The following is a 27853-nucleotide window of genomic DNA, read 5'->3' as shown; positions in this document are numbered from 1 at the left end:
TTTGGACATGCAGTGGGAAATGGGCTGGAGAAGTCACTCCTCTAAGCCTGAGAGTTTGTGAAACTGGAGGTGCCAATTCATTTTCTTAAGGGAACTGTACTTTTTAAAATACAAGATCTTTTTTTAAATGTTTTATTTCTTTTTGAAAGAGAGAGCACAAGTGGGGGAGGGGCAGAGAGAGAGAGGGACAGAAGATACGAAGCAGGCTTCACACCGACAGCAGCAAGCTCATGTTGGGCTCAAACTCACGAACCAAACTATGAGATCATGATCTGAGCCGAAGTGGGATGCTTAACCAACTGAGCCACCCAAGCACCCCACGAAATCTTTTTTTAAGGTTTATTTATTTTGAGAGAAAAAGCACATGTGTGCATGCACAAATGGGGGAAGGGCAGAGAGAGAGGTAGAGAGAGAATCTGGAGCAGTCTCTGCACTGTCAGCCCAGAGCCGATTACTGGGCTCAATCCCATGAACCATGAGATCATGACCTGAGCTGAAATCAAGAGTCAGATGCTTAGCTAACTGAGCCACCCAGGTGCTCCTTTAAAGTACAAGATTACAGAGATGGGAGAATAAATGAATGGTTACTAGAGATTAGGGATGGTGATGGGGGGTAGGGAGCAGGGTGAGTGTGATAACAAAGGGGTGCGCCAGGGAGATCTTTGTTTTTTATCTTGATTGTGATGGCGGTCACACAAATCTACACATGTAATGAAATGGCATACAACTGTACATACACACTGTACCTATGTCCATTTTCTGGGTTTTACAGGGCACTATAATTATGTGTGATGTAATCATTGGGGGAGAGTGGGTGAAGGGCAACTTCCTGTGACTCCATACTTACTTCAAAATCAAAAGTTAAAGGGGTGCGTGGGTGGCTCAATTAGGCATCCAACTTCAGCTCACGGCCATGATCTCACAGTTCGAGTTCGAGCCCCGTGTCAGGCTCTGTGCTGACAGCTCAGAGCCTGGAGCCTTCTTTGGATTCTGTATCTCCCTCTCTCTGCCCCTCCCCTGCTCGTCCTCTGTCTCTCTCTCTGTCTCTCAAAAATAAATACATTTTTTTAAAAAGTTTTAAAAAATCTGAGCACAACTCTGCGTTTCTTTTAAGTAACCTACAAAACCTTTCATTTAGTCCATGTTTCTTTTGAGAGAACCCTACCCTGCCTCCCCACACCCCTTGACGCTTGAGAATTAGAACTACAGACTTAAGAAACTTTTTCTTTTCTTCACCGGGTGAAAAAAAAAGTCCAAGAATGTGTATGCCCTTCTTTTATTTTAATCTACAGATCTGATGTTTCAGATGAAGGCTTTTTGATTGGCAATGCCTTGAGCAGACTGGGAAGATTCTATATCTGACTAAGCCAGCTCTTCTCCCTGCCACGGGGAAAAAAAAAAGCAAAAACACATTAAATTCCTCCCATGCCTTCTATGTGAACAGAAGCATAAGGGTAGGAAAGGACGGAGAGCGCAGGCCACGAGAGTGTGGGGTCTTGTGGGTCTCAAAAGAGGCTCCTCTCAGCTCAAGGGGGCTGTGCTTCTGGGTTGAGAAATGTGAAGAAATTGCCCCACAAGGTCACGCACTTGGAAGAGTAACAGTTTGGCTAGCCTTGGAGAGGGGACAGTTTGAGTTGAAGGTAGAAATGTGTACTGGCTTCTCCTCACCACCTTCCCAAGTACACCAGGCGAGATGGACAGAGCCTGAGCCCACAGTGGGAACAGGTGGCTGTAATGGGCAAGTTATAAAGGGATTTGGTATGGGAGCACCTGCTGCAAGCTGTCAACTTCCTGACACGGTCTTATCTCCCAGAGGCCCCATCCTGGCTTTCTAGATTCCATGCATCTCACGGAAGCTTCTTGAGTGCATCTCATCTGGCCTATGCAAGCAAGTACTTGCCTCTAAGCCATCTCATATTATTCTCTTTTGTTGAGTCACAGGCCTGCTGGGTTTGAATCCTAGTTCTGCCACTTACTAGTCATGCGATCTTGGGCAAGTTGTCCCAACCTCTCTGTTCCTCAGTTTTTGCTCATCTGTTATATAGGGGTAGTATATGCCTTACAGGGTTTGTCACGTGGCTGGCACCTAGTAGGTGCTTAGCAAGTGTCAACATCTCTTTGGTTACTGTTTCCCATGTGGATGCCCACATAGTTCACTTAGACTGGAAGATCCGTCTAAGTGAAGAGAGCTCCCTTCTCTTCTTCCCCCACCTCCATTCCAGCACCTGCATGTGGTTGGACACATAGCACATTGTTAATGAGTCTTTGTTGGGTGGAGTTTTTCCGGCAACCTCAGTGATGCTGATGGAGACCCAGAAATGGGCATGAGGGAATATCAATATTCCATTTCCAAATATGAAGGTACCATCCTGAATTCTTTACTTCCTTGATATATTGTTACAGTAAAATGGTCCCTGTGATAAGGCCTGCCTTTAGGTGCCAATATAATTTTAGATAATTATGTAGCTCAAGTAAAATTAAAATCAATGCCTAAGCATCTTGGCAAAATGGCCTCTTGATTGGTTTATCAGAAGAGGAGCAGGAAAAGAAATCAATTAGACTGACATGCTCATTACCACACAATTCAGGTTATTGAATATAGCAGTAACATCCGGAATTGACCCAGTCACATCTATACGTCATTGTCTTGGGACCACACCTCAGTCTTCAGTCATTTGTGAGGTACAGTGGAAAGAGTAATGGATCAGGAAATGGAGGCCAGAGATAACGTCCCAGAATTAGTGTTTCATTCACTCATCCAGGCAACAAATATTTACTGATGGCCTGCCATGGGGTAGGCTCTCCGCTTCATGGACATCACCCTGCTGGGCATGAAATTTGGTATCAGTAGCTGTGTGACTCTTGTGAAGTCACTTCATCTTTCTGGGTCTCATGCTCCCCATCTGTCAAATGGTAACAAATATTTATATCATAATTATGAGAATTCTATGAAGGAATGCAGGGGCCAGGGCCTTGTAGACTATTCCTGTTCTCTACTATTGTTCTCTATGTATGGCTATGCGAACAGCTTGTGGTCATTTGAAAATTATGTCCAAAGCCTATGTCAAGGGGGCTGAGGATGTCTGCCTGGCTCATTTTCCTTCCTTACATGTTTGCAAGCCAGGCAAGACCAGCATGTGTAGGACTTTGTGTTCCCAGAAGAGGTAGATTTCAGACATGGTTTCTATTATGGGTTAAATCAGTCCCCCTCCCCCGCAAAATAGGCTGAAGCCCTAACCCTGGGTACCTGTTAATGTGACCTTATTTGGATTAGAGTCTTGGCAGATGTAACCAAGCTCAGATGTGGTTATTATGGTCGGCCCTAATCCAATTTAACCAATTCCCTTATAAGAAGAAGGAACTTTGAACAGAGACACAGACACGGAGAGGATGCCACGTGAAGACAAATGCAGACACACAGGGAAAATGGCCAGAGGGAGACAGAGGCAGAGAATGAAGATGTGCAGCCAGGAAACGCCCACCAGGGGCCACTGGAAGCCGGAAGATGCAAGAAAGGATCCTGCCCTAGAGGCTTCAGAGGGGGCATGCCCCTGCCACACCTTGATCTCAAACTCTAGCTTCTGGAACTGTGAGAGAATAAATTTCTATTGTTTTAGGCCTCCTTGTTTGTGGTAATTTGATACAACAGTTCTAGGAAACTAATACAGTCCCCAAACAGAAGTAGCTCCACCATGTACTTCCCTCTGCCCTCCATGTAGTCATGATGACTTTCCTTTTCTATACAGGAACCCACATGAAAATGATGCTTTGACCCTCTGGGCTCAGATCTAGTTTGCAGTGACATGGCTAAATGCAGAACGAAGATTGGAATCATCAGTAAATACAAGACCCATTGTGGTGCCTCCCTGTGGAAAATGGTGAAGAAGATTGAAATAACCTAGCACACCAAGTACAGTTGCTCCTTCTGTGGCAAAACTAACATGAAAAGATGAGTGTGGGGATCTGGCCTTGTGGTTCCTGTATGAAAACTGTAGCAGGTAGTGTCTGGACCTATAACACCATTTCTGCTCTCACAGTAAAGTCGGTCGTCAGAAGACTGAAGGAGTTGAAAGACCAGTAGAAGGTCCACCATTTAAAACATTGCTAGCTTATTATAAATGAATTTGTGTAACAAAATTAAAACAACAACAACAACGCCTCAATCCCACTGCCTAGAAATGTGGGTCTCCAGAATGGCCGAAAAAATTGGGTGGAATCCTGAATTCTGCTTTATGTTTCTCAAATAAGTCAAAATGGAAGGTAAGAGTGCTCCCCATCTCTATCCTTTCTGCTCTCAAGTTTGATGGAAAACAGTAAGAGTAGGCAGGCATGGGTCCCCCAGGCATGGGGCTGACTAAGCAAGTTGCTGCTGCTGGCCCTCAGCGTGCAGACCATCTCACCATCTTGGGAAGGCCACAGAGTCCATTTGGGGTCCTGGTACATGCAAGCAGGGCTTAGAGCAGAAGTGACCTCATTTAAGCCTTCCAAGCACTGCCAGCTTGTCTCCACCTACACTTCACTCTTGCAGCCAGCCAGAGGCTGCTGTCCTAGCAAAGGAGGCATTCCTTCTGTAGGACAAACGAGCGATTCATTTACTCAATGCATAGGTGTTATTTTGAAAATTCCTATTTGACAACCACCATAGTAAAAACTTATTTAGGCAAGAGTCATCAATGGATCCTAAAACTAGTGAGTGAAAGTTTTATGAGAAACATGTTATTTAATCGTCTCAAAGTATCTCCCCGTCCATTAGTTATCAAGTACAAAAAAGAACAGTTGTATCCTTACACTGGAAAAACATGGCAGACGTCATCTTAACCAGTTAATCAAAGTTAACATCACCAACCCTCATTGGATCCCGTCTAATGTTTTACTCATGCTAGAAATGCATGACCTCTCATCATGAGGACACATTAGGCAAACTCCAACTGGAAAACATTCTACAAAATAACTGGCCCATACTCTTCCAAAACGCTGATGTCATGAAAGACAAAGGTTGAGGGCTGTTCCAGATGGAAGGACACTTGAGAGAACCAGGAGAAATGACAGCTAAATAGAATGTGTGATCCTAGATTGCATCATGGACCAGGAAAAAAAAATAGCTGCGAAGGACATTCTTGGTACAATTAGCAGATTTGGAGTATGCTGTATCTAACGTTATGTTTCTTGAATTTGCCAACTTTACCATGTTTATCTAACAGAATGTCCTTGTTCTTAGGGAACACATATTGATGTATTGAGGGCAAACGGATATGATGTCTGTGATTTACTCCCCAGTGTTTCACACACAAAAATGTGCGGTGGTGTGTGTGCGTGTGTGTGTGTGTGTGTGTGTGTGTGTGTAGAATGGTCAGTGTAACAATATGCTAACAACAGATGAATCTTGATAAAGGGCATGTGAAAGTTCTTTCTGCGATTTTTGCAGACAATTTTCTATATGTCAGAAGTATTTTAAATTCAAATTGTAAAAATGTATTATTTCGAGCATTTAACCATGTGCCTGATGCTGGGCTCAGTGTGAGATATTCAAGGGAGAACAAGACACAGGCTTGATCCTCAAGGATCACAACCCCAAGAGTTCGTAGTCTAGGATGAATAGGAAAAAGAAAGGCCAACACATTTTGGTATGATAAAGGAGGTTGTGAGAGTACAGACAAGGCATGCCAGACCCAGGCTGCCTGGGGAAGGGGATCTCAGGCGGCTGTTTCCAGAGGAGGTAAAGGGGAGGCTTCAAATTGGGGTAACTAATTAAGTTTGGGGTACTAAGGGCATCCACAAACAGAGCTGACCGACAGACTGTGGGACACAGGGAAGCAGCCCGGGCCTGTAGGCAGCAAGGGAAAGCCACCCGCCTCTCGAGGACAGACAACAGGCATGGATTAGCAGAAGCATGCACATAAGCAAAACAACTTGAAGCTGAAAGGTTGACCGTAAGTGTGCTTACTGATGGCACAGGATGAACTTGGCAGTGCTGTATACTGAATGTCCTAGCGACCTCAGCCCCCAGACTGATATACGCAACCTGGACAAATGCATGGCCCCAAATTAGTTAGGATTGTTAATAATAGACTGCGAGGCAGGAAGAGAAAACGTCAAGTGATCATAAAAAACTAAAGATGTGATTTTTTTTGAGAACAGGATGAACTTTACCAGCAAGAAGGATAAGGTGGTACCCAATTAACACACGACAGGGTGGGGAGAAGGTTGCTGTTCACAGGAAAGATCCTGAAAATAGTACCGGGTCCCAGAATAAAGGGAATCAGAGAGATAGTACTGTTGTTTCAGAAGTTGACGGGGGAATGGGAATTTCCATGCAATTATAAGATACTAGAGCTGGGATGAGAAAGAACATGAATATTCCTAGCAAGAGCATGGTGGGAGCTCACTTGTTTTCCTGTCTCTGAAAACTTCTATGTTATGGAAAATTTACAAAAAATAATGAGAACAGCATTAGCTTAAATTGCATGACATTGCTGCAATATGAACATTTTTGCCCTACAAAAGTGCGGATTTCACATTTCAGATGAAAACGAACCCCACATACCCATCACTCAGCCTCAGCAATTATTGACACATGGTCAATTTCATGGCATCCAAATTCCCACCCATTACCGAGGCAAACTGGTTTGAGGCAAACTCTCTGGTGTGAGTTTTTGTTGTGCTTTTATTTTAATGACTTAATATCTATAAAAGAGATCCAAATTACGTATAGATACATGTTATTAGTCTATATATAACATTATTCGTTAATTATTTTATTCCCTCACTGTGTAATATATTCACATGACTAAAATTCAAAAGGTACATCACATTGTATACCTCGAATATATACAACTTTTGTCAATTATACTTCCATAAGGCAAAAAAAAAAGGGGGGGGGAAATCTGTAAAACAAAAGGACAAATGAGAAGTTCCTTTCCGAACAAACCCTGTCACCCAGCCAACAGCTCTCCCTCCTCAGAGATAACCCATATGAGCAGTTTTTATGTATCGTCTGGAGAGGTTTTATGCATGTGTCAGCAAATAGGCTGTGAACTATTCCCACGGATCGGCGCCTGGCCTCTCCCACTCAGCAAGAGAAACGTCCTCCTCTCTCCTGCTGCCTAGCATTCCATTTTATGAACCACGATTTGTTTAACGAACGAAATCACTATTGATGGACTTTCAGATTGCTTCCAATCTGTAGCCGTTACAGACAGGGCTGTAAAGACTCACCTTCCGCATTCATTGTGCACAAAAGCAAGTACGTATATCTGGACGAGAAACTCCTCAAAGCTGAATGGCTGGATGAAAGGGAATGTGACTTTGTAATTTTGACAGATATTGCCAAACGGTCCTCTGTCAGGTCGGCGTTATTTCAACGCTGTCTTCCCCCCTCTATCCGCACAGTTTCTTGCCGCGCCTCCCACTTCCCCCCAGGCCTCCATTGGAGACCGTTCAACATCTCAAACTCAGAAACACCCCTCTGATGTCAGCTTCTAATTGGTCTCCCTCTATACTCTCTGGCCCACATGGCCACCAGCCTGTCCTTCCTCCCTTTTCCTTTCCCAGACGCCATCGGTAAGCCTGCTGGCATCTTCTCCTCCTTCCAGGTCAGCCCCATGACCAGCCATTTAGCCATGCTAGCACTGACCCCTGGACTCCCTCTCCTCGTGTCCTTCTGCAGCACCTGCTCTGCCAATCCCCAGCCCTATGAAAACCCCACCACCCATTCTCTCCACCCCCAACCCCCCACCCCCAGGCTGCTGGCTATTGCTGGAGAAGGTCATGAAGTTGGCTCCGCTACAAAGCCAGGCCAGCCAGCCTCAGCGGGGCCCCAAGGGCTGCGAGGCAGTCCTTTTATATATCTATATCAAATTTCTCTCAGTGATTGTTCCAAATCCTCTCCCTCTCCTCAGATCCCCTGCCCAACCCCCTCCACCCGACCCCTCAGTCGAGGGCCAGCTTTGGATTTCAATGATAGGACTCAGGTCACTGGGCAGGGACTCTCTCCCTCGCCCCCTCATCCTGCCCCAGTTCCCTGCCTTTCCCCCCCCCCCATCTGCTTGTCCTCCACCCCTCAGCGTCATGGAAACGAGGGGCTTTCTCCTCAAGGTTGCCTCTCCCACCAGTGCCCTTGACGCTAGGTTCTCCCGCCTTCTACTGCACTTGCCTCTGGAGCCATCCTCTTTCCTTTTGGGCAAGCTCTCCCTCCTTGCTAGTGTTTCTTTCTTCTCAGCCTAGAAACACTTCCCACAAATCTGTGTCACTATTCCACACCACCACCGAGCTTTTAAAAATGTACCCATCTTTAAAATTCCACAAGTAATTCACGCCTCCTGGCCGCACTTCCTCCCTCCAAGTCAGCTCCCAAATTAGACCAGAAAATCAGAAAATTATAAGCAAGAGGAAGAAAAGACAACCCACCCACAACTGCATCAGCCTACGGTTAATATGTTGACATATTTCTTTCCGAGCTTTTTCTGGGCACATCTATACATTTACATATCTACGTGTATTTTTTTCTCAGAAAAGTGGATCATAGTATATGTACTGTTTTGTCATAATACATTTCAGACATCTCACCATTGCTACTTATTAGTTGTCTGACCTTGAGCAAGAAAATTAACCTCCCTGAATCCATTTCCTCCTGTGTAGAATGAGGACTATTATAGGAACGACCTCACAGGGCTGTTATGAGGATTAAATGAGATACAAATATATAAAAACACTTATCACAGTGCCTGGCACGTGGCACACTGAATTAATGTTAGCTATTATGATCGTCCCACATCAATAAATATAGCCCCACATAATAATGTAATGAGTTCTGTCACTGCTGTGTCTAATAGGAGTGACCAGCGCACTGCAGTGAGTCACCAAGACACACTTGTTTGGTACATGAGCAAGATATCTGTGGGATAAACTCCTCAAAGGAGAAATGCTCATTCAAAGGCTATGTGCATTTCTAATTTTGATAGTGCCAAGTTGTCTTTCCTCCAGTGAGGGTTACCATGAGTTCTCCAACTGAACTCTGATTGATGGCTATTGAGTCTGTTTCAAGAGTTTTCACTGCTACAAACTCAGACGGTGATGAACAATTTTGTAACCACATCTTTGTATAGATCCGTGAGTATTTATTCAGGGCAGAGGTAAGAGTGTAGGTGAATGCACAGAGATAGCAGAGCAAATGGTGTGCACAGGAAACTGCTCATGTCAGTGACATGCACAGAAGAGAAGGACAAGAGGGGAGGCTGGAAAATAGAGTGGGACCTGATTATAATACTGTTGTCATTCATTCAGTCCCTGGTCAGATACTTAGTGAGCATCTCCAACAGGCCATGCACTGTCTTAGGCACTGTTTTCACTTAATGAAGAGAACCAGAAAAAGGTTCCTGCCCTGGAGGGGCTTACATTCCAATGAAGAGAGACAAACAGTAAGTAACCTATAGACAATGTTAGAGGGTGATACGAAACGATGCTCAACATCACTCATCATCAGGGAAACACAAATCAAAACCACACTGAGATACCACCTCACGCCAGTCAGACTGTCTAAAATGAACAAATCAAGAGACTATAGATGCTGGTGGGGATGTGGAGAGACGGGCACCCTCCTACACTGTTGGTGGCAATGTAAACTGGTGCAGCCGCTCTGGAAAACAGTGGAGGCTCCTCAAAAAGCTATCCATAGAACTCCCCTATGACCCAGCAATAGCACTGCTAGGGATTTACCCAAGGGATACAGAAGTGCTAATGCATAGGGGCACATGTACCCCAATGTTCATAGCAGCACTGTCAACAATATCCAAAACATGGAAAGAGCCTAAATGTCCATCACCTGATGAGTGGATCAAGAAGACGTGGTATATATACACAATGGAGTACTACATGGCAATGAGAAAGAATGAAATCTGGCCATTTGTAGCAAAGCGGATGGACCTCGAGGATGTCATGCTAAGTGAAATAAGTCAGGTAGAGAAGGACAGACACCATATATTTTTACTTATAAGCGGAACAGGAGAAAACAGCGGACCATGGGGGAGGGGAAGGGGAAAAATAGGTAAGGAGAGGGAGGGAGGCAAACCATGAGAGACTCCTGAATGCTGAGAACAAACTGAGGGCTGATGGGGGAGAGGAAAGGGGAAAGAAGGGTGATGGGCAAGGAGGAGGGCACTTGTTGGGATGAGCACTGGGTGTTATATAAAAAGCAACTTGACAATAAACTATAAAAGAAAAAAATAAATAGTAAAACTACAAAAAAAAGAAAACTGAGGATCAAGGACATAAAAAAAAAGAAAATGTTAGAGGGTGATAAATCCTAGAGCAAAAATAAAAAGCAGAGCAAGCTAGAGGGGATCAGGAGTGCTGGGAGGCTGGAGGGATAGCAATATTAATAATTTATACTAATATTTCATGGTACAATATTAAATCGAGTGGCCACTCCACTATGGTTTGACCTTATTCTAGTGATGGGGAGTCACTGAAGGAAGCATTTACTTATATTCATCAATATCTTTGCCACATCCACATACCACTTGATACCCCACGATTCTGCTTAAATCAACTTACTTTTCCCTACTTGGATTTCTTTCTTTCTTTTTTAAGTAGGCCTCACACCCAGTGCAGAACCCAATGAGGAGCTTGAACTCTCGACCTTGAGATCAAGATCTGACCTTAGATTAAGCATCAGATGCTTAACTGACTGAGCTACGCAGACATCCCTTAAACATATATATATTTTTTAATTTTTTTTAATGTTTTATTTATTTTTGATATAGAGAGAGACAGAGCATGAGAGGGGGAGGGGCAGAGAGAGAAGGAGACACAGAACCGGAAGCAGGCTCCAGGCTCTGAGCTAGCTGTCAGCACAGAGCCTGATGCGGGACTCAAACCCACGAATGTGAGATCTGACCTGAGCCGAAGTCGGAGGCTTAACCAACTGAGCCACCCAGGCGCCCCATCCCTTAAACTTATATTAAAGGAAGCTTTATAACCCATGCAGAAATGGAAACCCAGTGCAGCATACCACGAATGTCTAGAAAGGGAGATTGGAAGGTACCTAGGGTTGGCCTCTTCCTTTCCTTTGAGAGACCAGCTGACAAAGAAGAGCAATCATAACAAGCACTTAGAAAATTGTGTGCTTATGATGTGCTAGGCGGCTTAGCGTTTTGCATATTGCAGATAATTTTGTCTTCACAATAACTCCCTGCTGTAGGTGCCATTATTGTACCCAGGGAGCAACTTGGGCACTGAGTAACCCTCCAAAGTCTGTTTGTTCCTAAACAAACGGGGACAAAAATGAGGATAGAGGAGAGAAGGCCCATGGCTTCTACCCGCTCTTTGTTCTGCCTGAGAGAGGGCAGGAAGGGGATGGAAGCTTCCAGCTACATCATCTCCTGGCCACTATGCCCCAGGGTTAAATGTACTGGCCACTTCAAATGTCCTGTGAAGAACTTTCATCAGGATGTCCAAATTGATGCAGACTTGATAGGGTTGGAGGTTTTCTTTGCAGTAGAGTTAACATACAGTGTTCCATGAGCTTGAGGCTCGCGATATAGTGACTCAACACTTCTGTGCATTACTGGGTGCTCATCAAGATCAGTGTACCCTTAATCGCCTTTGCCTATTTCACCCATCCTCCCCTCCTATCCACCTCCTCTCTGCTAACCACCAGCTTGTTCTCTATAGTTGTTTGGTTTGTCCCATTCTCTATGTTCGTTTGTTTTGCTTCTTGGGTTCCATGTATGAGTGAAATCATACGGTATTTATCTTTCTCTCACTGATTTATTTCACTTAGTATAATACCTTTTAGATCCATCCATGTTGTTGCCAATGGTGAGATTTCAATTCTCTTTTTTTTGATTGAGTAATACTCCATTGTATATATACCACCTCTTCTTTGCTCATTCATCTATCCATGGATGCTGTTTGCTCCCATAATTCGGCTATTGTAAATAATGCTGCTATAAACATAGGGGTGCATGTATCCCTGTGAATTAGTGTTTTTGTTATTCTATGGGTAAACATCCAGTAGTAGAATTACTGGATCATAGGGTAGTTCTATTTTTAATTTTTTGAGGAACCACACTGTTTTCCACACGCAACGCACCCGTTTGCATTCCCACTAACAGTGCAAGAGTGTTCCCTTTTCTCCACATACGGTGGGGTTTTTGATTAGAAGAGGGAAGAAGATGTGGCTCTGGTGCATTGGCGCTGGCACTTCTGGAAGAGAACAGACCTAGGCAGATACTAGGGGAGGAGGAGGGAGGCTGGCACCTGGGCAGCTGGAGGGAACCAGGCAGCAGAAAGCTGGGTGGGAAGAAACAAAGACAAGCTGTATCAGCTTCAATTGTCTCTGCTTCAAGTCCTTTGGGGAAAGAAGCAGAATCTAAATACAATAAATAATACATCAGTAGGTACACGGTGCCTAGGTTCTCTTAATCTGCTTCATCTCTCAAAGTGTGCTCCTGCTGTCCAACTTCCCGAGATGTGTGCTTCGTGTCTAAAAAGAGCCATTTCAGTAACTTTGCGCAATGGCAGTATCCTGGCCAATGAGGTTTATCCAAAGCGCGATTATTGCTAATTAAAAAGAGCCATTTCGTTCATATGAAACAATATGGGACTCTGAACCACTCAAAGAATTTGAACCAGACAAATGTCTGGTGCAGTTAGCACTGAAAAATAATTCCACAGAGTCAGAGATGAATCCAGGTTCCTCGAAAGGCTTACAACCAAGAAAAGTTCAATATAATGTAGTAAACCTGGAATGTATTTGATTTATAAAGAAAAGATCAGCTCTTGTATAGACTAAATAATATTTTTAAATAGCCTCAAGAAAATTGGAGACTAGGGCTCCTGGGTGGCTCAGTAGGTTAAGCGTCCGACTTTGGCTCAGGTCATGATCTCACAGTTTGTGGGTTCGAGCCACGCGTCGGACTCTGTGCTGACAGCTCAGAGCCTGGAGCCTGCTTTGGATTCTGTGTCTCCCTGTCTCTCTGCTCCTCCCCTGTTCACGCTTTGTCTCTCTCTCTCTCTCAAAATAAATAAACATTAAAAAAATTGGAGACTAAAGAAAAGCTTCTTATAGAAACAAAAAAAGCTAAGAGCAGAAGGGGTTACTTCTCTTGTGAAGAGCAGGCATTGCCAAATGACCCCAAATAGCCCACAAATGTGAAGTGTTACTGTGGGTCCTATATCACAGACGAAAACAGTACTAGTCTGTTTTGTGCAGACCATCTATGATGGAATAGAAATCCTAGAGGGAAGCACACTACTCCTGATTTTACAATGTAGAAAAGGAGATATCAAAATCCTTTAGTTGAGAGCCCGGTGAATGTGGTTTTGTAGTATACAAATGGCTTCATTATCGTGCCCAGCATTTGAGGAATCCCAAACAAGACTCAAACAATCCTGGAATTTACACTAGAGTTCCTATATGCTAAAGTGATATTAGCAAAGCTTGTTGCTTGGTAACAGGTTCTACAAACCCTCGGATCTTGGGTATGGTGAAATAGACAAAGTACATCTAGTGTTTTGATCCATTTAATTTTTTTAATGTTTACTTTTGAGAGACAGAGAGACAAAGCATGAGTGGGGGAGGAGTAGAGAGAGAGGGAGACACAGAATCCAAAGCAGGCTCCAGGCTCTGACTCATCAGTACAGAGCCCGACGTGGGGCTCAAGCTCACGAACCGTGAGATTGTGACCTGAGCTAAAGTCAACTGCTTACCCAACTGAGCCACCCAGGAGCCCCTGTTTTGTTTCATTTAAAAAGAATTTCTTTCTTGTCACCAAGATCTAAAGGCTGAAACCATGCTTCATAGCTTTCCAGATGCTCACAGGCCCTAACCAACAGGACACTGGCAAATATCTATAATGTCGGACTCTTACAGACACCTGCCAATAAGGAGGAAGTATGAGAGGCTATATACACAATTACTATGTCACTGGGAGTTTAGCAAGCCGTAGCTTCTCTTTGAGAATGATTTATCTATGAATTTATCTTGAAGTTAACTAAAAAGAAGTGGGAAGTCATATGAAGCTACTCCTAAGAATTTTGGAAGACTCTGGAGAAAATCAGGTAAGTTTATTTTCTAAAGCAACTAGGATTATCTTTTAAAGGAAGTATGTCCTTTAGTTGATCACTTTAAACAGTGATGGATAACTGTATTTGGCCAAATAACAAAACCCAAGATATACAAGGTAAATTCTTTGAAAACACATAAAATCTGAAGAACATATTTTAAGTAAACACATTTTAACATATTTCCTTACTCTCACTGATGGTTTCTTATCTCAAGGAACATTTAACACAACAAATCCTTTAGAAAAGCAAGATCTCAATATGAAAACACTGTTTAAATGAACCACACATGAAGTACTCAAATGAATATACATTGCAGATGGGAATACAAAATGGTGAAATCACTTTGGAGAACAGGCTGGCAGTTTCTGAATAAAGTTAAACATGCACTCACCATTATAATATAGCAATTCTACTAGATATTTACTCAAGAGAAATTAAAATATACATCCACATAAAAGTTAAAACACAAATATTCATAGCAGCCTTATTAACGCCCCCCAACTGGAAACAGCCCAAATGTCCATGAAAATGTGAATGGACAGGGGATGCCTGGGTGTCTCTGTTGGTTAAGTGTCCAACTTCAGCTCAGGTTATGATCTCATGGTCTGTGGGTTCGAGCCCCGCATCAGGCTCTGTGCTGACAGCTCAGAGCCTGGAGCCTGCTTTGGATTCTGTGTCTCCCTCTCTCTCTGCCCCTTTCCCGTTCACACTCTGTCTCACTCTCTCTCTCAAAAATAAATAATAAACATTAAGAAAAGGCAAATGGACAAATTGTGCCATGTGTATACAATGAAATATGACTCACAATAAAAAGTAATGAACCATCGATACAGAAAGCAACGTGGATGGATCTCAAGGATATTCTAAGCAAAACCAGCTGGACACAAAAGACTACCTACTACGTGATTATACATGTATATGAAATATTATAAAAGAGAATCTAATCTATAGTGATAAAGAAAAGGAGATCAGTGATAACCTGAAACCAGCAGCGGGTGTGGAAATGAACTCAAGGGGGCATTTTCTGTGGCAATGGAAGCGGTCTGTATCTCAACTGCAAGCTTAAATGGATGCACGTTGTGGTAAGAATGTAACTTCTATCTCCGTAAAGTTGATTTTAAGGATAGTATTCATGGAAAACTCGTCAAAAGGTGAAGATTTTTAAAAACATGTTTATGTTTTTAATTGACTTTTTGTTTTTTTACGTTATCTCTATGCCCAATGCAGGGCTCGAACTCAACGACACCAAGGTCAAGAGTCACAAGCTCTACCGAAGTGAGCCAGTGAAGTGCCCCCCAAAGTTGAAGATTTAAAGTTACTTCTGCTTACCAAGTGTAAGTATTAAGCATCCTGTGCAAACTAGGCACCAAGACGCAGTTCCCAGAACAAGGTAGCTGAGCAGGGTGGCGGTGGCAGCCGTGTGGACGCAGAGATGCAGATCTTTGTGAAGACCAATGAGTAAGATCAGCGCCCTCAAGATCGAGCCCAGTGACACCACTGAGAATGTCAAAACCAAAACTCAAGGCAAGGAGGGCATCCCCCCTCCCTGGCAGTGTCTGATTCTTGCGGGCAAACAGCAGGAGGATGGTCTCGTTCTCTGAGGCTAGGATATCTAGAAAGAATCCGCCCACGCTTGGTGCTTTGCCTGTGGGGTGGCATCCCCGGGCTTTCCCCCTGCCAGCTGGCCCAGAAATACAACTGTGGCGAGGTCATCTGCCGCAAGTGTTATTCTCATCTGCTCCCCAGCACTGTCAACTGCCGCCAAGAAAAAGTGAGGCTATACCAACAACCAGCACCCCAAGAAGGTCAAATAAGGCCCCTCTACCGGCTATTACCTTGCCTGTAGGGCAGCCTCCTGCCCAAGTCCCAAGGCCCTGTGGCCTCAATAAAGTTTCCCTTCTGCTGACTAGAGCAGTAAAACAAAACAAAACAAAACAAAACAAACCCCCCCCAAAACCCCCAACAAACCAAAAAATTAAGCACACAAGGCACATATGCATGGTAGAAGGCACTGGGCTCATGCTATTTGGAGCTGGTACATACAGTTTACCAGGATCTTTAAATAGTGCCTACCATGTGGGAGGCCTGGCAAAAGGGATAAAATGCAAAGGATTTGTTAGGCTGGAAAGAAGACCAACATATAGATTAGGTTGGTCAGGAGAACTGGGATCAGATCAAGGACAAGAAATGGTATTCTACATCACCATGAACCCTGGCTTGTCACTGTCATCTTGTTAAGTACCTCTCAATAGAGAGGCTGGTAAATCTGGATGCAGCTTGACCTTGTCTAAAAACTGGTACAATGACTGGGACAAAGAAAGAGTAGAAAATGATATAGGACAAGAGGTTCTTCAGATTTCCTGGCCAGGCTGGAGGGACTCTCTTCACCCTTCCCATCAGCATGAAAGCCCTCTCACTCTCCTTTCAGTGTTTGACAAAAAATTCTACTAAGGTTTTAGCAAATACAGGAGATTGAATAAGGAACTGATCTGGAATATTTTATTTTTCCAACGTAGCTTCAGAAATTAAAAGACGGGAAGGCAGCTAATTGAGTCTCTGCCATATATAATCTTACAATAGGATTCAGAGTAGTCACACTGAACTGGGAAGTATTCTGAAATTGCCTTTTTATTTTTATTTATTTTTTTTAAATTTTTAATATTTATTTATTATTGAGTCAGAAAGAGCATGAGTGGGGGAGGGGCAGAAAGAGAGGGAGACACAGAATTAGAAGCAGGCTCTAGGCTCTGAGCTGTCCCCCAGAGCCTGACGCAGGGCTCGAACCCACGAACTGTCGGTCAAAGTTGGTCGCTTACTGACTGAGCCACCCAGGCGTCCCTGAAATTGCCTTTTTCAATTAGAGAAATCTAATATCACATTTTTTTAAAGGAACAGACAATGAGATGCCAAAAAAAAAAAAAAGGTGTAGTGTGTTGGGGTCATTTCTGGGCACCACATTTGAAGGATGCTGAGGAACTGGAAAATGTTTAGGGCCAATGGCTAAGATGGTAACAAGGTCTGGAAACCATCTCATAAAGACTAGAATGGAAACATAGAGGAGAATAGATTCATGGGGACATGGCTGCTGTTGCCAAATATCTGGTGATGGGCCCCTGGGTTGTTGCCACCTTTTGGCTGTCGCAAGGAACATTAGCATACAAGTATCCGTTTGGGTCCTGGTTTTCAAGGAGTGGAATTCTTGGATCATATCATAATTCTCTGTTTACTATTTTGAGGGACTGCTAAAATATTTTCCACAGTCACTACCTTCTGGTCAGCAATGTCCAAGGGTTTTGTTTCTTCACATAGTCACTAATACTCGTTATTAGGAGGAGATGGATTTTGCTTGTTTTGTGGCATTCGTCAGGGCAAATTAGTTCAAACGATGGAAGGTAGATTTCAGTTCAATATCAGGGAGAATTTTTGAATGAGCAGAACTTTCTAATAGTTGAAAGGCCCTTTGACTCTCCTTTGATGAAAGTTCAAGTAAAAGTAAGTACAGTTCAAGAAGAGTAAGGGGGTCCTTCTCATCCCTCCCTCACATAAGTAATAACTGCAGATAACTTTCTAAAATACATTTAACTTCTACTATTTCTTGATTATACAACTATTCCATGTGGAAAAATATGAAGATACAGATAAGCAAAGAGAAAAACAAATGAAAACAAAATCGTCCCTCTTCCTACCACCCAGAGACTTAAACATTTTGGCATATAGTCTTACAAAGTTTTTTCTGTTATATATCCTTTTAAATATATATATACTTGTTTAAAACAAAAATGAAATCCCATTAATCACATTGCTTTTTTACTTTGCAATATAGTGTAAACATCTTTTCCACGTCAAGTGATATACGACCATTCTTAATGGGTACACAGATTTCCATGGAGTGAATGGAATTTGTTTAACCTGGTGTTTTCCAAAGGGTGTACATAACATAAATCCCACAAGATGACCCTAAAAACAAGAACTTAAACAGTTTAAAAATGCTTCATACTATAACTCTTTTGCTGGGCTTTCATGATGTTAAAGAAACTATTTCAATGGGTTTTCCTAAACTTACTTAACCATAGACTCCCCATGGCCTTCACCATCTTTCATTCTTCAGGACACTTAACCTACTCATATTTTATAAAACACCCTAAGAAATGATAGCTTAACCAATCTGTTAGTGTTAAATACTAGGTTTCTCATTTTTTACATAGAACTTGCCATTTTAACTACTTTTAAGTATGCAATTCTGTGGCATTGATTACACTCACAATACACAGCCATTCCCATTATCTATTTCCAAAACTTTTTCATCATCCCAAGCAGAAACTCTATACCCATTATGAATAACTCCCCCTCCTCCCTCCCTCCAGCCCCTAGTAACCTGTAATCTACTTTCTGTCTCTATGAATTTATCTATTTTAAATATCTTACGTGCGTGGAGTCGTGCAATGTTTCTCCTTTGGTGTCTGGCTTATTTCACTTAGCATCACGTTTTCAAGTTGCATCCATGTTGTAGTATGTACCAGAACTTCATTCCTTTTCATAGCTGAACAACATCCCACTGTATGTATGTAATAAATATTGACCCATCCATCTGGTGATGAACACTGGGGTTGTTGCCATCTTTTGGCTATTGTGAATAATGCCACAGGGAAGAATAGCATACAAGTGTCTATTTCAGTCCTTGTTTTCAAGGAGTGGACTGTAAGATCAAGGATCTTACGATAATTCTATATTGAATATTTTGAGGAGCTGCCAAAATGTTTTCCACAGTCACCACACTATTTTCCGTTTGATCCTGCGGTGTACATGGGCCCTCTATTTCTCCACCTCCTCACCAACACTTGTTATTATCTTTTTTATTATAGCCACCCAGTGGGTATGAAGTGATACTGCTTTGTGGTTTTGATTTGCATTTCTTTAATGACTAATGATATTTAACATCTTTTCATATGCTTATTGGCCAGATGTATAACTTCTTGGGAGAAATGTCTATTCATAGTCCTTTGCCCATATTTTAATTGGGTTGTTCATTTTTGTGGCTGAGTTATAAGACTTCTTTACATATTCTGGATTAAACTCATCAGATATGATTTACAAATTTTTTGTTGTATTTTCACTGTCTTGTTAAATGTCCTTTGAGGTACAAAAGTTCTTAATTTGGTAAAGTTCAACTGATGTATTTTTTTCTTTAGTTGCTCATGTTTTTAGTGAGATATCTAAGAATCCACTTCCAAACCCGAAGTAATGAAGATTTACCCCTGTTTTTTCCCTAAGAATGTAATGGTTTCAGATCTTAATATTTAGGTCCTTGATCCATTTTGGCCAATTTTTATATATGGTGTGAGGTAGGAATCCAACTTTACTATTTGGCATGTGGATATTCAGTTGCCTCAGCACCACTTGTTGAAAATATTACATTTTTTAAAAAAACATTGTGTTTTTCACAACATCAAACATCCTTTTCAACCTGTCCCATACTTTTCCCTAAGAAAAATGTTTAGAAGAATCGCTGTATCAAAAGATGTGCACATTTTGAAGGCTTCTGATACATACCAGCAAACGTCCTCCACAAAGGACATTAAGGACTCACTGCAGTGAATTCAAACACCACTTTCCCCATAATCTCAACAGCCATGTCAACTACAAACAAATTTTAAATCTCTGCTAGTGAGGGGCAACTCACTTGGTTGAGCATCCCACTTCAGCTCGGGTCATGATCCCGTGGTTTCTGAGTTCAAGCCCTGTGTCAGGCTCTGTACTGACAGCTCAGAGCCTGGGGTCTGCTTTGGATTGTCTCCCTCTTTCTCTGCCCCTCCTGCACTTGTGCTCACACTCTCTCAGAAAATGAATAAACATTAAAAAAATAAATCTGTTCCTGCTCTCTCAAAAAATGAATAAAGATTTTAAAAATCTGCTAATCAATGTGGCATGGTAACGTATTCCAAGTCAAGTTTAAGAGAGTTTTAGCTGAACTTCCCTTGACAGTCCCAACATACTAGCCTCAGCACCTTCCTTTCCAGAGACTTCACACCTATGAAAAGATTATCTAAGAATAGGATTCAGTGTAAACTACTGCAGAGTTTAATATTAGTCTAGTTAAGGAAGCAAACTTCAGAAGAGTGAGACTAGAAATGGAAAGCATAATTAGGTTCCTCTGCTGGATAATGTGATTTCAAAATATTTCTTTCCTCAGCACAAAGTCACAAACTCGCTGTTGGCGACTTTCAAGTGTGTCCTCTTTTGTGTTCAATGGAGAGTTACCAAGCACAAGAGCCATGCCATGAAATCAACTAAGCTGAAGACAGAAGGTTTTTCTTATAGCCATATCTTAATTATCAAGGAAAAATAAAAACTATTTTGCTAGTGGTCTATTTAGTACTAGGTGAGCACTTCCGAATATGCATTGTGACACGGTTTTTATAGTTGATGTAGCTTTTTGCCCTGTCTCCTTTGCTTCTCAGAAAGGAACACATCAAATGTATCTTTATTTTTGTTTTGTCTCAAGCTGTAGTTACTAGAAAGAATATTTTATGCTGAGTGCTTTATGGTGAGTGGGAACTTGTATTAATATGGAAATCCTGAGAGGACCATTTATCCACACAAAACAAGAAACCAGGGGAAAATGAGCTTTCCACATTTCATCATAAAGTATGTGTGATTCATCGAACTATGCAAGAGGCTGAAGAAAATCAGGTTCTTGTTGCCAGAAAGAATCAAAATATTAGGAATAAAGCTCTTTAATTTCATAAATATTTTCTTAAAGCCTTCAGAAGCTTAATGCCATCATGAATTTCACTGTTACAGTAGCAAAGATGAAGGCAGGTGTTTTTACAGAATCAATAAAATTTTAAGTGACAGAAAGGACCTTATTTTACAGATTGGAAATCTGAAGCCCTGACTCGTGAAGCAACCTGCTGAAAGTCACACGGAGCTAGTGACACAGTTGGAGCCAAAGCCAGGTCTTCTGACTCCTATACTCATAATATAATTGGGTAATTCTCCTAAAAGGTTAACATAAACAGTTATGTTACCAGCTTAAAGTCAGTGATGCCATGGAGATCTCCAATTTCATATATATATGTGTATATATATATATATATATATATATATATATATATATATATACACACAGAGAGAGAGAGAGAGAGAGAGAGACAGAGAGAGAGACAGCGTGCGCCTATTGGTCAATTTGTAGGATTCAGTTAATAACTGTATTAACTTAATGCATTTCTTCTGAGAGGCCTTGGTCATTAAGTCTCCCACGATTAAGAAAGTTGAGCAAGGTTCCATGATTCCTATACATGACTCTTTCCACCCATACATTATAGACATTTATAAAAAGCAATCTCATTTACCATAGTGTAAGAAATCTGTAGATATGATGGAATTGAAGGAAAACAAAGTTACCTTTTTGCCACAGTACTTACTGTTCTTGGGCCTTTTCTAAATGCATAGATTCAATAATCTGACAGTGAAGTCTACCTACATAGTTTTCAAGCTCAACTTTTTTTTTATACTTTATTGTCAAGTTGGTTTCCATATAACACCCAGTGCTCTTCCCCACAAGTGCCCTCCTCCATGTCCATCACCCCCCTTCACCCTCCCCCTTCAGTCCTCAGTTTGTTTCAGCATTTAAGAGTCTTTCACAATTTGCCTCCTTCCCTCTCCCTAACTCTTTTTCCCCCTTCCCCCCACCATGGTCCTCTGTTAAGTTTCTCCTGTTACACTTATGAGTGAAATATATGGTATCTGTCCTTCTCTGCCTGACTTAATTCACTTAGTATGACACCCTCAAGTTATATCCATGTTGCTGCAAACAGCCAGATTTCATTCTTTCTCATTGCCATGTAATACTGCATTGTATATATAAACCACATCTTCTTGACCCATTCATCAGGTGATGGACATTTAGGCTCTTTCCATGATTTGGCCATCATTGAAAGTGCCACTATGAACATTGGGGTACACGTGCCTCTATGCCTCAGCACTCCTGTATCCCTTGGGTAAATTCCTAGCAGTGTTATTGCTGGGTCATAGGAGAGTTCCACTGTTAATTTTTGAGGAACCTCCACACTGTTTTCCAGAGCGGTTGTACCAGTTTATCGAATGTAAAAAAGATAGCCTCTCTAACAGGTGATATTGGGAGAACCGGACAGCAACACACTAGACCACTTTCTTACATCTTACACAAAAAGAAACTCAAAATGGCTGAAGGACCTGAATGTGAGACAGGAAACCATCAAAACCCTAGAGGAGAAAGCAGGAAACAGCATCCTTGACCTCAACTGCAGCAATTTCCTACTCGACACATCCCCAAAGGCAAAGGAATCAAGAGCAAAACTGAACTCTTGGGACCTCATCAAGATAAAAAGCTTCTGCACTGCAAAGGAAACAATAAAGAAAACTAATAGGCAACTGACAGAATGGGAAAAGATAGATGCAAATGACGTATCAGATAAAGGGCTAGTATCCAAAATCTACAAGGAACTCACTAAAATCCATACCCTAAAAATGAATAATCCAGTGAAGAAATGGGCAGAAGACCTGAACAGACACTTCTCCAAAGAGGACATCCAGATGGCCAACAGGCACATGAAACGATGCTCAGCATCACTCATCATAAGGGAAATACAAATCAAAACCACACTGAGATACCACCTCACACCAGTCAGAGTGGCTAAAATGAACAAATCCGGAAACCATAGATGCTGGCAAGGACGTGGAGAAACGGGCACCCTCCTACACTGTTGGTGGGAATGTAAACTGGTGCAGCCAGTCTGGAAAACAGTGTGGAGGTTCCTCAAAAAAAAAATCAAGAAGCTCAACTTTTAAGATTGAAAATATTTAAAAACACTTGAGGCATATTGTAATTAGTTTTCTCCATAGATATCCAAAGTATCGTATGTGCATTTTCATCACGGATATTTACATATAGTTGCTTCTAGGTGAATTTTAAAAATTCATTTAGGAGATGAGATTAAATATATGCTTAGTGGAAGTAATAATAATTCAAGGAGCAGGGATAAAGATTAATACAGAATTAGAATCTTAACTCGCCTGCTTTTAATAACACATGAAACAGGCCACCTGGATACAAATTCTAACCCCATTCCCCCGTTTTAACCTATGAGCTTTCTGATACTGAGAGTTGTCCAACAGCAGAATGAACTATTGTGTGAGAGAGTCAGTTCATTACTGCAAGATTTCAAACTAAGGCTAAAAGATCATTTGAGTAGAATTCTTAACAGGATTTCTGCATTGAGAGGTATACTAAAAGGCTTCTAAAATCCTAGCATGCCAATATTATCTTCCTCTCCTACATTTACAGTTCAGACATCCTTTCATTTGTGCCTCTGCAGTCATCTTAGATTGCCTTGTATCATTATTATTTTTGTACTTATGTTATTCTGCTTGAAGATAGGGATGGCATTTCACTCATCTTCATATATCCTACAATTTTAAGTAGCGATTCCTACAAACAGAAAGTATTCATTAGATACTTAGTTGAATATACTTGAAATCATCAGCTTGATTGGTTTAGTTATTATAAATCTTAAGAACTGTATTTTTTACTCTGACTTGAGAATCTAACTTATTAATACAGTGGGTCCTCTGTCAGGATGAATCTGGAATGCTGCTCTTTTATAACATTATAAGTAGGAACATTTGATTGAACATGAATACATATTTAAGGTTTAAAAATGATACCATGAAAATATTTTAAAAGCAGGGGCATTTGGGTGGCTCAGTTGGTTAAGCATCCAAGTCTTGAGTTTTGGCTCAGGTCACAATTTCAAGGTTTATGAGTTCAAGCCCCACATAGGGGTCCACCCTGGGCATGAAACCTGCTTAGGATTCTCACTCTCCCCGCCCCCCCCTCTGTCCCTCCCCCATTCATATTTTCTCTCTTCTCAAAATAAATTTAAAAAAAAAGAAAATATTTTAGAAACATACTTCCACTTTCATTTATCCTTTTATTGACAACGTGAAAACCAGTGTGTATGTACATACACATACATATATATATTTATAAACAAGCATATATTTATCATTTATAAGAACAAGATTATTTATAAACAAGCATATATTTATGATATATAAAAACAAGATTTCTTATAAACAACCATATATTTATCATATATAAGAACGAGATAATGGAGCCTTGGCAGCTCAGTCAGTTGAGCATCTGACTCTTGATTTCGGCTCAGGTCATGATCCCAGGTTCATGGGATTGAGCCCTGCATTGGGCTCTGGGCCGAGCGTGGAGCCTGCTTAAGAGTCTTTCTCTTACTCACTATGCGTTTCTCCCCCGCTCACGTGGGCACTAAAATAAAATAAGAAAGAAGACATACCAATGCTATGTTCAATATATTCACATCTTGTTCTCATATTTTTAAAAATGGGTTATAAAATAGAGGATTTTAAAAACAAGAAAAATGAATCAAAATAAAAATTCTAAAAGTATCCTGCTACGGGTTAAACTGTGTATACAAAAAGATAATGTGAAAGTCCTTAACTCCCAGTACCTGTGAACGTGACCTTAAGTTCTTTGTGGATGTAATCAAGCTAAGGTGAAGTCGGACTGGATTGGCCTGGACCCTAAATCCAATGACTGGTGTCTCTATAAGAACTACATGAAAACACAGGGACCCAGGGAGAAGCCCACATGACGACAGAGACAGACTGGAGCGATATGTCGGCAAGGCAAGGGTTTCTGGCAACTACCAGAAAGCAGGCGAGAAACATTCACAAATTTTCTCTCAGAGCCTCCAGAAGGAACCAATTCTGTTGATACCTTGATCTTGGACTTTCAGCCTCCAGAACTAGGATATAAGCTATTTTGACTGTCTAGGCTACCCAGTTTGTGGAACTTTGTTACGGCAGCCCTAGAAAACAAATGTGTGCCTTTTACTATGAAAACTGACATTATGATCCTTCGGCATGTTTAGGATGACAAAATACAATCTTGCTGTAATTTAAAAAAGTCAACCACTCCGACAGGTATGAGGTGATATCTCACTGTAGTTTTAATTTGTATTTCCCTGCCCAGCAACTGTACTACTAGGTATTTACCAAAAGGATACACACTGATTCGAAGAGATACATGCACCCTGAAGTTTATAGCCGCACTATCAACAATATGCAAATTATGGAAAGAGACAAAATGTCCATCAAGTGATGAATAAGTAAAGAAGATGTGATATATATACACAATGTAATATTACTCAGCCATATAAAAGAATGAAATCTTGTCATTTGCAATGACGTGGATGGAGCTAGAATGTATTATACTGAGTGAAATAAGTCAATCAGAAAAAGACAAGTCCCATACGATTTCACTCATGTGGAATTTAAGAAACAAAACAGATGAACATAAGGGAAAAAAGACAGAGAGAAGGAGAGAGAAGCAGAGAAGCAGAGAAGCAGAGAGACAGGGGAGGGGGAAAACCATAAGAGACCCGTAACTACAGAGAACAAGCTGAGGACTGATGGAGGGAGGTGGGTAAGGTGACGGGCAATAAGAAGGGCATTTGTGATGAGTACTGGGTGTTATATGCAATTGAGAAATCACTAAATTCTTCTGAAACAAACATTACACTCTGTTAGCTAACTAGAATTTAAATAAAAACATGAAACAAAAAAAAATAAAAATAAATCAGCCACAAAATCTCATCATGTAAAAATTAGTACTCCTTTGGTTTCAAAATCATTTAAGAAATGGGGCACTGGAGTGGCTTAGTCAGTTAAGTGTCTGACTTTTTTTTAAAATAGTTTATTACCAAGTTGGTTTCCATATAACACCCAGTGCTCTTCCCCGAAAGTGCCCCCCTCCACGTCCATCATCCCCCTTCCCCTTCCCCCCTCCCTCCTCAGCCCCCAGTTTGTTCTCAGCATTCAAAGGTCTCTCATGATTTGCCTCCCTCCGTCTCCCCAACTCTTTCCCCCCCCACTTTTTCCTTCCCATGGTCCCGTTAGGTCTCTCCTGTTAGACCTATGAGTGACAACATATGGTATCTGTCCTCCTCTGCCTGACTTATTTCGCTTAGCATGACTCCCTCGAGGTCCATTCACTTTGCTACAAATGGCCAGATTTCATTCTTTCTCATTGCCATGTAGTACTCCATTGTATATATATATATATATATATATATATATCACATCTTCTTGATCCATTCATCAGTGGATGGACATTGAGGGTCTTTCCATGATTTGGCTTATCGTTGAAAGTGCCGCTATGAACACTGGGGTACATGTGCCTCTTGATCTCAGCTCAGATCATGGTCTCACAGTTCACAGGATTGAGCATCATGTGAGGCTCTGTGCTGACAGTGTGGAGTCTGCTTAGGATTCTCTCTCTCCCTCTCTGTCCCTTCCCTGCTCTCTTTCTCTCTCAAAATAAATAAATAAGCATTAAAAATAAGAAATGAAGAAATGAAAATCATTTCAACAGATCTTCCTAATACAAAACCTCAAAAGGCAACGGACTGGAAAGTTGACTACAAAGTTCTTGATTCTGAGCATATTATAGTAAGTGTGGCATCCTAGAGTACAACTAACTAAAAACTAACTGAACAGAGTTTAATGGAATTGTCTGAGTTGAGAGAAGTTTATTGAGACTGTCAAGATGACCAAGAGTTATTGATTGAAAGTTCCTTGTACAACTGAGTGCCAGTCCTGTCCCCACTGCTCACTGTCTTCATCCTTGGTTTTTGTACTCTAAAGTTTTAAACTCCAAGAGTTTTTTATCCTGCAAGACTTTTCTTTTGGCTAAAGTGTCAACAATACGTAAGGACACACTTTTTGGTCTGTCAACGACCTACAGTTTCAGCAAGGAACATCACTGCCACCACACCTCATCCCATGGGAGCCCCTGGGTATGTTCTCAGTTGGCGCACTCAGGGTCACGCAAGGATAGAAGCTGGGCAACAGAGGCGATATGACAGTTCGCTTGTCCTTGGCCAATTTGTAGAATCCTGTCCCAGTTTCTGGAGACCATCACGATCCCAGTCATCTCATAAATATTCACTTATTCGTAGGTGAACAGAATCTTCCCCCGCATATCTAGCCATTAATTCCACTGGGGCCACTGTCAAACACTTCTTGGTATAAGTCTTTTTCCCATGTGGGGCATACCTACATCAGATTTTCATCATTCTGATTATTTCTAATGACAAGGGAAAACTTTTTATAAACATTTTAGATAATCAGTCCTATTTTGTTAGCTGAGGAAATGAAAACTAATTCTCAAGTTCATTTCATGAGGATACATTTCTATTTTTCAAAATGCTAATGCTATCCTCAATTACTTAGAGCACTTCCCTCACATTTTACATTTTTAACATATAATTTTCTTATTCAGAAAACCCTTAAGCCTTAAATACAAAATTAGGGTTTAAACAGACCTTTATAGCCCGTAGGGAACAACTGGAGGCACAGGATTCTTGCAGAAAAACCCTAACTTATTAAGCCTTATTTAATCAAATCAGTAGTCATGATGATGAATAAAAAGTAATTCATAGAAGTCTAAAAGACCACAATTTATCAACATTGTTTTTCCACACTTAATTAGAATATAAAATTGATCAGGGATAATCAGGTTAAGTACAAATTGAGTAAGCCCCAATTACATATTATTTTCCTGCTACTCAATTAGCTTTTTTTCATCATGTTTCCCCTAACCATTCCTAAGGATTCGTGTGCAAAAGAGGCAATGCTTGCGCCAGCATGTATAACTAGCTTAGCTGTCAAACCTGCTCTCAGGGGCGGCTCAGCTGGTTAAGCATCTGAC

General features: G+C 41.4%; 1 protein-coding gene, 1 non-coding gene and 2 pseudogenes across 8 annotated transcripts in view; 3 read left to right on the top strand and 1 right to left on the bottom strand.

Moving 5' to 3' along the window:
• The window catches only part of LOC115283916 (protein FAM122A-like), a 97192-nt gene that overhangs the window by 26375 nt on the left and 42964 nt on the right, over positions 1–27853 (bottom strand). Inside the window, exon 12 of one of the 7 annotated variants that reach the window (XM_029930408.1) lies at positions 1261–1380. The exons of 5 other annotated variants lie outside the window; for them this stretch is intronic. In XM_029930408.1, the coding sequence (XP_029786268.1) occupies positions 1353–1380 (28 nt within the window). In that variant the 3' untranslated portion in view covers positions 1261–1352. Of the gene's footprint in view, positions 1–1260; positions 1381–24211; positions 24389–27853 lie in introns of those variants that run through there. One more of the 7 variants, XM_029930406.1, reaches the window with a different exon arrangement.
• LOC115283920 lies at positions 3804–4081 on the top strand (annotated as a pseudogene).
• On the top strand, positions 12505–12643 carry LOC115284430. The gene has a single exon (XR_003905186.1). It is a non-coding gene; the product is annotated as a U4 spliceosomal RNA (small nuclear RNA).
• Positions 15500–15881, top strand: LOC115283919 (annotated as a pseudogene).

Source organism: Suricata suricatta, chromosome X (genome assembly GCF_006229205.1).
Source record: "Suricata suricatta isolate VVHF042 chromosome X, meerkat_22Aug2017_6uvM2_HiC, whole genome shotgun sequence".
Lineage (NCBI taxonomy): Eukaryota > Metazoa > Chordata > Mammalia > Carnivora > Herpestidae > Suricata > Suricata suricatta.
Note: the sequence above shows the minus strand (reverse complement) of the source record. Positions and strands in the feature narration are given on the sequence as shown.